This window comes from Meleagris gallopavo, chromosome 6 (genome assembly GCF_905368555.1).
Source record: "Meleagris gallopavo chromosome 6, MGAL_WU_HG_1.1, whole genome shotgun sequence".
Taxonomy (NCBI): domain Eukaryota; kingdom Metazoa; phylum Chordata; class Aves; order Galliformes; family Phasianidae; genus Meleagris; species Meleagris gallopavo.
In genome coordinates, this window is record NC_139409.1 from 44,797,615 (window position 1) to 44,810,156 (window position 12,542).

At 38.7% G+C, this 12,542-nt stretch overlaps 1 protein-coding gene across 19 annotated transcripts in view; it reads left to right on the plus strand.

Moving 5' to 3' along the window:
- Window positions 1-12,542, plus strand: part of ARPP21 (cAMP regulated phosphoprotein 21) — a 186,661-nt gene that overhangs the window by 88,586 nt on the left and 85,533 nt on the right. For 13 of the 19 annotated variants that reach the window (XM_010712996.4, XM_085226556.1, XM_085226564.1 and 10 more), the window contains exons 3-10: window positions 275-480; window positions 876-917; window positions 1,325-1,360; window positions 2,148-2,237; window positions 6,235-6,385; window positions 7,602-7,680; window positions 9,138-9,197; window positions 10,083-10,223. In XM_010712996.4, coding sequence (XP_010711298.1) covers window positions 313-480; window positions 876-917; window positions 1,325-1,360; window positions 2,148-2,237; window positions 6,235-6,385; window positions 7,602-7,680; window positions 9,138-9,197; window positions 10,083-10,223 — 767 coding nt within the window. In that variant the 5' untranslated portion in view covers window positions 275-312. The remainder of the gene's footprint in view (window positions 1-274; window positions 481-875; window positions 918-1,324; window positions 1,361-2,147; window positions 2,238-6,234; window positions 6,386-7,601; window positions 7,681-9,137; window positions 9,198-10,082; window positions 10,224-12,542) is intronic. The other 6 variants (XM_085226560.1, XM_085226561.1, XM_085226567.1 and 3 more) reach the window with 2 other exon arrangements.

Genomic DNA, 12,542 nt, shown 5'->3' on the forward strand with positions numbered 1-12,542 from the left:
AGAGCCTTGCCTTAAAGCTGTTTCTTCCCCCTTGCAGCAGTGTTTAGTTTGGAGCTCTGCTTGATTATCCCAATTCTGCTGTTAGCCAATGCTGTCAATTGAATACATCACTTCAGCTGAGGCGTACGTAGCTCTCAACTCCTGAGCTCCTCACTTTGGTTTATTTATTGAAGGGAATGAAATGACTTGCCTGGGACTGTAAAAAAAATAAAATAAAAATTCATCCCTGGTGTTTCTGTGTGTGTGTTTGTGTTGTGGTATCTTGACCTTTCAGGTCACCAAATCTTGTTATTTTAATTTCTGTCTGGAAGAATGTCTGAGCAAGGTAAATTGAACCAGGAGACAGCGGAGGAAGCTGCGAAAGAGCAGGAGTCTGCCATCTCAGAAGCGACCCCAGACAACTGTATCCTTAATAAATCTGAAAGCTCAGAACAAGAGGAGAAAGAGGAAAAACTGAGCGATGGCAAGACAGAGCTGCAGGTAAGATGGGAGTAGCGAATGTGTGCGTTAAATATTGATGTGTTATCATTGCACTTCCATTTCTATGACCTCTTTCATTGCCTACGCTTCCCTTATTTTATTCCCTCATAATTTGAGACTTGTCTCTTTTTGGCTTTCGTTGTTTTTTTGTTTTCGTTTGGATCCTTTTATCTCCCTGTAAAATAAATGCTGTTATCTGTTATACCTTTCAAGCTCTTTAGGCTGCTGTCCATGTTATTAATTTTTCTGAGAAGTTAATTCCTACACGTCTGTGTTAGAGCTTGGTGAAATATTTGACTGTTTTCCCTCTTTGGGGATTTAGAAAACTACCTTGATCTCATGAATTTACAGGTAATACTAATAAATAATTACTTAATGTGTGGTTTGGTTTGTAGGTGTTACTGCCAACAAAAAGTTGTTTTGCAAAGCCTAAGAAGGTAATTTAACAAGAAGACTTTGTCGAATGAGGGGGTCTAAATCCATTTTGCTCAATGGAATATAAAATAAAGGGGGAGACTACAATTTAAGAGGCATTTGGAGAGGGGAAGCATTTACTTAAGTATGTCTTTTCTTGTAATTCTATTCTATGCAAAAATTACAAAACGCTATGCAGTGTTTGTGCTGATTGTACCTGTTCTTAAAATGGATAAGGTGAGCAGAGGTGATTCTCTGTTCTTCTTGCTTTCCAGACTGGGTTTGGGGAAGTTGTTTCTTGCAATCAGCACCTCATTAAAATACTGGTTTAGAAATGATTTAATTTCTTTACTTATCGGAAATGCTCTTGTTATGCACATTTCCTACTGAAGTGAAAGCTGCTTTTTTTTTTTTTTTTTACTATAACCAGAAACGAGGTGCAAACCAGCAGAAAAAGAGATCTAAGGTAAGGGTCCGTGTCTGTTTGGAATTGCATGATAAGCTGCCATGTTCGGATGGAGAATTTGAGTCAGATATGTCTGCGATTGAATTGATGGCCTTCTGCTGGTTGGTTGTGGTGTTTTGTTTTTTTTTTTTGTTTGGCTGTTTTTTCCTTTTCTTTTTTCTTTTACCTCTAATCTTGTTGCACAAAGGTAGAGGAGTTCCTTTAGGTAAGATATGTCAGGCATCCCGTTATTTATCTCCAGTACTTACATGCTTGTGGGCTCGTGTGCTCATGTTAGACTGGGTGTGCCAATGAGGAAGGAGAATACTTCTTCCCTTTGCTTTGATAATGAGCATTTTATGTTTGTTTCAATATTATTTTAACGGTTTAATTTTGATGTAAGCAACAGAGGTTGTTTTACTCCAAGATGGGGCAGAGGGGTGTAGAGGAGCAAAGGAGCTTCTAGGGCAGCTGAAGATCTTATAGTTTTCCAAGCTGAGAATCTGTAAAACTTCAGTGTTTTATTATCTTGTTCCTTATTAGTATTGGATGATCTACTCTGATTTTTTTTTTTTTAGTGGATTTAGTGGAAGTGAGCCATAGCAAAAATGATTAAAAGCACAAAGAAACTGCCCCTTATATGTGGCTCATAGCTTACAACAGCTTTCTGTCCGTATCTAAGTCATATAAAGCTGTTTATGTACTTCGGTAGGTGTTCGGGATGTTTAGGGACAGCTGACGTGCTGTTTATGTGACCTGGGATCAGCAGGAGTGTTTTTTTTTCTTGTTTTCTTTCTGTCTTATTCAGTCAGGAGCTAAGGGAAAGCTGGTCCGGAGTCTTGCTGTGTGTGAGGAGTCATCCCCTCGCCCAGGAGCGGAAACCCTTCACGACAATCAGGTACGTGTAGTCATTGCTGTTAACTGCATGGTTGACCTCCAAGTTCTGTTGCATGGCTACATTACTTAATTGGGCATTTAGAAGTGTGTTTCTTGGGGGAAAAATTACGTTTGACAATGAACACATTTTTATGGAGTTATCTGGTTTAGCGTGAACTTTATTTTGAAATACTGGTTTTGCATTGTGTCACAGGGTGTTGTTTGCTTTTTTTTCCAGACCCCCTGAAAATTTCAGCAAATGGAAAAGAATTCGAAAGAATTCAGTTTCTAAAATTAAAAAAAACAAGTAGTAACAATCAAAAAGAATATTAACGTCATTTTCTCTAAGGCTATCTCTTCTGAGGCTGCACCAGATACAGTTATGAATATGCTTTGGTTTCTGGGTCCTCTAAGACTCCAGGTCATAACAGCATCCCATTCACTTAAAATCTACAGGTCCTTTGCTCTCCAGAATACCTTGGAAGAGTCAAGGGTGCCTTCTATCAAGTGGCATTTGTTTCCTAAACTCTTGGTGTAGACTTTCCAGTATCAAAAAGCTTGTCTTTGAGTCTATCTGTACTGGTAGTGTTGTATTCCCCGTGATTGATAGAGTTCTGTCCCTTCACCCCGGAGCCTAACACTGGTGGCAGTCTTTGTAGACCCACTTCAAAAAATACCCCAGTTGGAAAACCTTAGATATGCTTCTTTGTTTGCCTGCTAAGAACAAGACTTGAATAAAACACACAAACTAAAACCAAAATAACATGAGCACTGCCTGTATGTAATTTGAGATGTGTACGTGCAAACCAGATCAGCCATAGAGAGTTTGAAGAAGGGACTTCTTGCGAGCCTAGCACAAAAAAAAAAAAAGAAAATCACATTCAAGTGTACTTTCAGTTTCCTCTATTGACTTGAAATGAAACAAATTCAGCTCTCCTCTTCTCTCATATATGGAGAGATTTTTCTATTTTTTTATTTTTTTGAAAGACCAAAAACCAGGTTGTTTAGCAGGGGGACTTTTCCACGTTCTACTGCTCTACAATGACGTTTATGCAGTTGCTAGTTTTATTTTATCAGTTGTTCTGTTCTAGGTATATGCTAGCCTAACACGCGTTGCTTGAGGTGTGTGGCTTTTGTTCTGCTTTCATTTGTATTTTCTGTTGTTTACTGGAGAATGAAAAGGAGAAGAATATAAATATAAAGAGAATGTATTAAGCATGGCATGGTAGTTGATAATGTACTGCACAGGACCTGTACTGAACCTCCCGACTCCAGGCAGAGGGGCTCCAGCTGCACGCAGAGCCCAACCCTACCTGATTGCACTGGGAACAGCAGGGGTGTCCATGGCCATTCTGAAACAATAACGGGAGATGACATGCTCCCTGGACCTAGCTTCCATTTTGTAAAGATGAAGTTGGCTGGGTGTGATTAATGAGGTCAGAATCGCCTTTTTGCCCTCACTGCTCTTTGGCTAATGAACGTGGCTCAGCTTTGCCATGGGACCTGCAGCCTCCTCCTTGGGCTGGCTGAAGGGTGCAGGAAGCTTTGTGCCTACCCAGTTGCTTTGCTTTCACTTTATAGGAGAAAAAGCTTATTTTTCTTTTTTTTTTTTAATTATTATTTAATCTTAATGGTTTACAAAGCACAGAAAATAAATTGCCAGAGAATGTATGGTACATTGCCAGAACTACAAAGTATGGATTGTACTGCAGACTTGATGTTTGTATTTATATTTGAACACTTGCCTTCATTTTCCTGTGTAAGGAAAAAACACTTGTTTACCTGTACTACTTGATCTTGAACGCTTACCTGATAGTTCACTATGTCCTTACTCACAAGGAATGTTGCCTTTAATGTTATACTATTGACCAATACGTGTATTACTGCAATTTGAACATTTATTTTGTTGTTCACTATCTTACCTTGTATCAATGTATTTATTAACGCTGTATTTTATTATTGAGAAAAATCAATAAAAATATAACAAAATACACAGTAGCTTGCTTTCACGACTCTACAGCCCTTCATGTGTGTTTCTTCCAGTGCAACCAAACATAGAAGCATTATGTTAAATGTAAGACAGCATTTACTGTATGTTCATATGTGTGCTTATGTGCACAATCTGTTGTTGTTCATTGCAATAAGTGCATGTTTGCAGCCATTGTGAAGCTTAAGGTCGATGTCCTGAGATTGGCACAGCCAGTTACATTTTTCTCCTCTGTTTGGAAAGCTAATGGCAGGGTTGCTCTGCTCGGTGCAGCACAGGGACTCAGGGCTGTCCTTCGGGGTCTTCTGTCGGTGGTTGATCCAAACATGGGGTTTGAATGAGAAATTGTTCTGCCATTTGAAGTGAAAGAAAGCAGGCACAGTCTTAGTCCTCTCAGTGCATCCAAGCAGGTTAGCAGACATTTTTGTCACCCCTTATCTCAACTGGCCAGCAGTCCCTCCCTTGTACCCACTGTACACTGAGATCTTGGCTAGCACTGTCATCTAGAGATAACAGAGGTAGGGATTAAAGACAGTAGGTCATATTAAATATGGGCTCTAAGGCTTTGTTTCAACTTTACAGTGCTTTTCATCTTGAGTCCTTTGTGCCATATTCAATTAGACTGAGAAATTACCCAATTCCTGTCTTTCTAGGGCATGTTAATGCTGCTACCTGGTTCCATTAGGATTTTGTCTCACATGTGTTGTGGTGACTGACTTGTTCTTTACTCAAGACAAGAAAAACACCAAAATTCTGCTTAAAAAATAAAATATTGAAAGTATCAGTTAAATTAAGTGGTCTTGTTTCTTTTTTTTTCTTTCTTAAAAAAAAAAAATCCTTTATTTTGAAGCATTTTATCAATACTTCTGTTATGCTATTGTTCTTAGAAAAATTGTGAGTAGGAGTATTTGGTAGCATTCAAAAAATTCTGATTTTTCTCCAGCAAAGGTGAATTTGGATTTCATTAACCTGATGCCAGAAACTTATCAGGCCTGCAGGACTCTCCTGTATTAAATACTGTATTAGCAGGGAGCTTTGCTGCGGCTTAATTCAATTTTTACACAAAAGCATATGTTGTTATTTTGGGATTTTTTTCAACAAAAAATATAAACACATAAGTCTGCTCCCTTAAGTTTTGTACAATCAGATTGTTTTCTTCAGAAGCTACCGTAGCATTATTTATATTTCTCAAGATATTTCAATTTGCATTTTATTCAAATGAACACAATATAAGTGATGTTGTAAGTGGGGAATAACAAGTTCCTTAAAGCAAATCAGAGAAGGCGACGAGCTTGAATTCTCAATTTTAATTAATTTTTAAAGCTTAAGCATGCTTTCAAGGGGACTGAGTCTTTCTGAAGTACTGCGTTTTTGAGGATATGTGATGCCTCGGAGAATTTTGCTTACCACAACTTGTTTGAATATTGCAGTGCCCACTTCACCCCCTCAGCTGAAGGAATATTTGTGCATTTTTAGATACGAAGTATGCAATACAGTAACTCAGTAAGCCATTTTGGATACAGCTGAGTTTAAAATCGCTTGCATATTTCTTCTATCAGAGCCTGAATGCTCAGTCTGCCTGATGCTGAATTTATATGCACAAAGCAGTTCATGTGAACCTGCAATCTGCTTTTTCTGGGGAAAAAGTCTCATTTTTCAGACCTTTTCCCACTGATTGTTATTTGACACGTGGGATTTCTTAATTTTTAGAATTCCTTACGAAGACCCATATGAAGTGCAATTCACTGTTTTGGCAACTCTTGAGAGTGAATTACTGAAGTGGAGAATAATGTGCCTTTAATGTAGGTAGACTAAAAGTACGTAGATTTCAAATCACTTACTAGTAGAATTTGGCTCCTAAGATGATGTTATTTTCCTGGAAAAAAGAAATTGTTTTTCAAATAGGAAAGAAATGTACCTGGCTTCAGCTTTTCTAGCCATATGCAGTTTAATGTGTATCTCCACAGGCTGCGAATTACAGAAACTGTATTGAATCTGGCCCTAAAGTTATTTATTTTTTTCTTCCCAACAGGAATCAATACAACTACAGCTTTCAAGTTTTCCTAGTTTGCAAGAAGAAGATAAAACTAATAAAGATGACTCCGAGAAAGAAAAAGAGAAAGATAAAAATAAAGAAAAAGATAAAAACAGTGAGAAAAACAAGATCAGAATGTTATCAAAAGGTGAATTTGGAATATTTAAATTGCTATAATTACTGTTATAAGCATACATTTCTTTACTTGTGCATAAATACTCAGAAACGTTCTCATACATTGTGAAAATTCAGAATGTGAAATGTGTGTGCATGAATTTTTCACAGAAACGTTGGGCTTTGAAAGTGAGAAACCTTCCAAAATGGTTTGGTGTGGATATTTTTTTTTCATGGAAAATGATCGTTTTGAATACTTAACTGTGGTGATACGAACTTACACGTATGTAAGTGTGTGTGGTTATGTAAAGGATAAGTCTCTGGCTAATATTCTTTTTCTCTCTGGTAATGATAACACACTGACATGTTGTTTGTGCAGTGTAGACAGCAGAGTAATCTTGGTTAGTATCACTCCTCTATGTCAGAGGATTTCTTTCAAATACTATAAGGAAATCCAGCCACGACCTTTAACATTGCCACCTATTATTGCAGTTACCTATCACCTGTTATCACCTATTATCACCTACTAAACTTCTTCGGGACCGATCTCATATCTAAACAAAGTCATATTTGAAAAACCTTTTTATTAATCCACGATACAAAGTTAGAGCATAATGCCTTAAAAATAATCGTTGCCTACCTGGGTGCAGATCCGCAGCTGGTGTGAATTGTCATTTGGCTTCAATGGAGCTCTCCACAGCTCACGCCAGCTCGCGGATCTGCCCGTACCTTTGGTTCAGGCAGTGTGGCAATGCTGGAAAATTAATTCTGAGTGCTGTCACGGGTCCCCATTACCCGCCTACTTTCAAGTGTCACTGGATTTTCAGCCTGTTAATACAATTCCTCCTGGCACCACGCCTCATTTTCTGTGCGTGCAGCGTGTATGAAGTGGTACCAAGTGATGAGTAAAATCATTTTTAAAAGCTTTGGTGTTTAAGGGAAGAGTATGGAAATGACTTGCTTGGCATTGATGGTTTCTCATGATTTTCGAGTGGCTAATATTTTCTTTCAATGTCTACTTTTGGTGCTGTGTCCTGTAGAACAGTACAATGGAATCATGAGCATCCACCTCGAGCTTCCAAGATCAAATTTCTCTTTACTTACTTACTTTAACTTGAACTCCAAATGAATGTTTTCTTTCTGAATGTATGCTTTCAGGTTGCAGCTGGAAAATGGAACTTGGTTTAAAGTATAGCTTAATCATAACTGTTGAAATAAACGAGTGCAGAGTATTTGTTTTTATTTTTCAGATTGCAGTCAAGAGTATACAGACTCAACGGGGATAGATTTGCATGAGTTTCTCATTAACACATTAAAGAATAACCCCAGGTAGGTATTTTCTGCATTAGAGTTGACCCTTTTGAAGTTATACCTGCCAGTCTTAGAAATCCCATAAACTGTACATCGTGTTTTATTCGCTCTGTAGATGGGTGTGAGGGAAAATGTAAAGGAAGGTAGGTTTCTAATTGAACAAAAAGCTGTTAAAACTCATCAATTCCTACTCCCCTTCCAGTCATCCATCACTTAATTTCACTTTCAGTGAAATCTAGTCTTTGTTCTTACCTTCTTGCATATAACATCTATGTGATTTTAGAGGTACTATAACAATTGCAAGTGAAGGTTTGTATATGAGTATAAAGTAGTTTTCTTTTGGTGTTGCTGTAGACAATTAAAATCCTGTGCATAGTGCTGAATTCTGTTGATATTCCTACAGTTTTCATTTAGAGCAGTGAGCCCATTTCTGTTAAATTTGCTTCTAAAGGCTTAAGAAAGGATTTGTTACGTATTTATACATTGTTTTGTGTGTTAATTTCATTGAATCTGTTAGATAGATGCCATGTAATAGAAAATCCAGAAGTAATGATAGGTTACAGGTTGTGTAACCTTTTCTATAGATCAGGCTGCATGCAATCAAGAATAGTTGGTAATTAGCTTCATGCAACCCAGCTGGCTATGGGCACACACCCATCACTCAGCAACAAGCAGACACTGGCCCAAGACAATTTCTCTTCCCTCAGTGGGGCCCAGGCAAGCCAAAAGGTTGGTCACTCATGATGTAGATGATGAAGTCCTTGAACAGTTATAACTGTACAAAATGAGAAAGTTCAAAAGAGTTAAGGAGTGATGGATTCTGTCAAGCTTACAAAAATTGTACACATGGGGCTGTGCTTGGAAATTTTTGGCAGAAGAGGGAGGAAAAAGGAACACTTGAGAACTTTCAGTTGGAATACAGAATATTTGGAGTAAGAAAAGCAACAGTGTCTGCTGGGAGTCCCTATTCGTGGCGTTGATCTCTACTGTGCTCTTAACCAGATCAGCCTGCACAGTCTTCTCACTTAATGTTCACTGCCTACAGAAAGATGTGTGTCCTACAGAATGCTGGACATTTATGTGGACAGCATCTCTTTTCACTAAGGAGCCTAGGCTAGCTGGAAATGTCATATTCCAACAAAAATGGTGAGAAAACACCAGAGCTGGCTGCAGCAGTCAGGGCAGTGTTCTGTGCAACACACTGATACAGCCCCATGTGGCTGGAAGCCCTCTGACTGTGTTGAATGCAAGGAAGGTCTCGGTCTGCTGTCGTGTCAGGAAAGATGCAGCACTGCCAAGTGGAATCTTCTTCAGATGTGCCAGGGCAAAACAGATTTCATTTTTTATCAGCATGGCTGGCCACACTTGAAAAATTGCCTTACAAATGTTGGCATATTGGGTCTTTGATCTAAAATGGCTATTGGAAGTTGATGCTACAGTTCCTTGCGTGTTGTTTTTTTTCTTCTTTTTGACAGGGACAGGATGATACTCTTGAAAATGGAGCAGGAAATTATTGATTTTATTAGTGACAACAAGTAAGTAGAGCTCTGCACTTGGTTGAGAGGTCATATGTGCATGCAGAAACACATCTGAGTGATCAATGCACTCATACAGACCCCAGCATCCTCCGAGCCCTTTTGCTGGCACGTGGCAAGATCAGGCTTTTATGTCCTGACACATTGTGTCTGCTTAAGATACAGTGGATGTAAATGAAAATATTTTGCTTTTCCTCTTGCAATAACTTTTCAATGGCTTCCACTAGCTCTGCTCAGTTGGATCTAAAAATATTAGTCGAGCTTTCAGCATGGAGGATATGACATGGGCATTTCTGAAGAGATATACTCAATCAGATATGCTGTCATGCAGGTTTCCTGTGTGCTCTGTTATTCTAGCATGCTGGAAAACAAAACTGAACTTTGGGGGGGGGGGGGACAATGCTGGTTGTTTGTTTTTGTTTTTTTTTTTTTTTAAATGAAGTGTTTCTACAGCTTTAAAAAGTAGAGAGTCAGAATAGGAGCAGAGGAAGAAATTGCCCTCTTGGGAAATAAAAACATTGTGACAGCAAGAGAGGAAAGAGGAGAGTATGCCAATCTAGATCTCCCCAGCATCACTCTGTGCCTGTCCTTTAGGAGAAGGACAGCAATCTGTTGCTGGTGTCTCAGCAAATGTGTGTGTTGTAGTGCCCAGTTGATAGCATAGTGAGCTTTGTAGTGCGTGGAAATTTGCTTATCAGAAATTGTAAATAGAATTGCTTACATTTTTCTGCCTTCTTGTAGTGAGCATCAGCGTGCAAATGCACAAAGGAGAAATTTTCAGACTGTCCACTGAGTTATGAAATGCACTGCTATTGTCAATTGATTGTAGCTCAGAGGAAAATGTAATCATCAGTGGAATTTGTTGTGTGTGTGTTTTTTTTCCAGTAATCACTATAAAAAGTTTCCTCAGATGTCTTCATATCAGAGGATGCTGGTACACAGAGTGGCAGCTTACTTTGGGATGGATCACAATGTGGATCAAACTGGGAAATCTGTAATTATCAACAAGACCAGCAATACCAGAATGTAAGTAGAATCTGTTGTGCTTTCCACGTTCCCTTTCACAAGAGCTGGTTGGTACTATGACTGTGTGACATTTTTTTCAGTAAACATATATATTTTTAAATAAGGTGTGAATACTCTTTATCAATTTTTAGGGAGGGAGGAAAGGACAGAGTTGTCTCCAGAGCTAGCACTGTCGGCTTATTTCAGGGATTAAAGATAAATAAGGAGAAATCAAGCCACCCTGATCTTTGCATTAGAATGTTGTATTCCCTGACTCCTTAGTGCCACCAGTTCACTGCAGAAATGAGTTTATTGCTTTATCTGTCACCTCATACCATACAAGTATACTCCCAAATAACCTAAATGTATTTGGAAGGTTGCCTCTTTCCTGGTTCTGGCTCTCTGTGCTTCAGGATTCATTGTCTGCCCAACCTGATTATTTAGCATTTGATTTCTCTCCATGAGCTGCCGCCGCTATTCATTCCCTTCTCTTCTTCCTGATTCTAGTTTATTTTATTTTCAGATCTCATAGAAACCACAAATTTCCTATGGGATATAAAGTTCTTCTGATGGTTGAAATGCATTGCAAAATTCTTGGCGGGTTAAATGTTTGCTGGCATGTTTTCTGCTCTCCTTGGTGAACCTGTATAAAGCTAGCAAAAGCTCAGTACAAGATTTTTGACTAATTCAGCAAAGATACAATCATGTCCATGCCTGTCAGCACTGCTTCTTCTGCCAGGTGCCACACGTACATTAACCGTAATGGAAGCAGTGGTCTTTCTCTCTCTCTTTACCTATAAACAATATAATGAAGAGGAAGTAATTACTACCAGGTAATTAAGTTTTGGTATCTGGTATTGAAACATCAATGCCCCATTTGAAAATTGTGTACTTCCTGTATTCAATTAGTAGCACAAATAAAAACCTTTATTTCATTCACATATCAACAATTAGGTGATTTACTTAGACTCAGGTGCTGAGAGTATGTGTCAACATACTACAGATATAAGGTAATGGCATTTTACAAATATATTTTATAAATATAGCTACGTATTTGTATCATAGAAGGCTCAGGTTTTGATCTTGCAGAAGCGGGTAGTCCCTCTAGCACAATGGTATTTGTTATTTCTCTGAGCCTTGAGAACCTTCCATGTGCATAGTAAATTTAAGATTATGGAAAATTTATTATAGATCCTTGTCTTGGGTATCCCCTAAGATATTCAGGCACCTGTAAAGTAGCTCTTAGACATCAATGTTTTTAAAGGTTTAAATACACTGTGCTACAACGGTCTGATTTTCAGAAGTCAAGAGAATGGCAGTAACTCAATGAACTTAGCACTCAAGCTGCTGACTCTTAGCCTCAGGATCTGATAATCTGCCCCTGTGCAATGGCTGTGTTTGGATATGAATAAAGAAAGCTGGGTATGCAGCAAACCAATGTTCATTCCTAGACCGTAAATGAGAAAAAAAAAATGTATCTTAAATCACATCTGATCATATTTTAATGATTTTTAGGCATTTCTCTGTCTTTACTGTTACCCATTTCCCCTTAATATCTGTCACCTCTGGAGTTCAAGAAGTACAGATCTCACCACGTTGCCTTCTCCTGGTGATAATACCACACTGGTGTCTGGTAATGCTTTGCCTGTCTGTGTGGCTGCACATCTCATATTGGTAGCACTGGAACAGCACTTCTGGGGAGAACACTGAAGCCCCATTCAACAGTAAAAACTTTGTCCGGGTGTTTTGGGGTAGCTGCAGCTTCTTGCATGTTGGGAAGGCAAGCCTGGTTACTGGCACTAATGGGCAGCTCGTGGGTGGGCTTGTTGTTACTGTGAGCACAGCTTTCCTGTGAGCACCGTGTGAACTGCAGACTTTTCCCCCTTCTGTAGTGACTTGAGGGTGGATAACTAAATGATACGGAACTCGTATCACATCATGGTTCTTCTAGTACGTTATTTACCATACTTTGATGCTGCCTTAAATAAAGCTTTGTAGAGGCTCTTTTTTTTCCCCATAATTGAAGGAGATAGCGTGTTGCTTCTTTTTGTTTGTTTGTTTCAAGTTCCTGGCGCTGACAGAAAGTAGACGTTACTATCCAGTATTAATAAGAGTTGATGAGATTTTATTAAACACAGCAAAAAGTTCCACATCTGAAAGCATCCACTGTGATTTCACGTGTGCTGCGTTTCACTATTCTCAGGAGAAGCAATTTTGTTTAGTTCAGAATCAACACTAAATACTGGGAAAATGTTGATTCTATTAATTACTGCTTGGAAAATATCCAGAGTACCGGAGAAACTGGAGAGCAGCTAGAAGACTGTTCAGAGTGCTTAATGC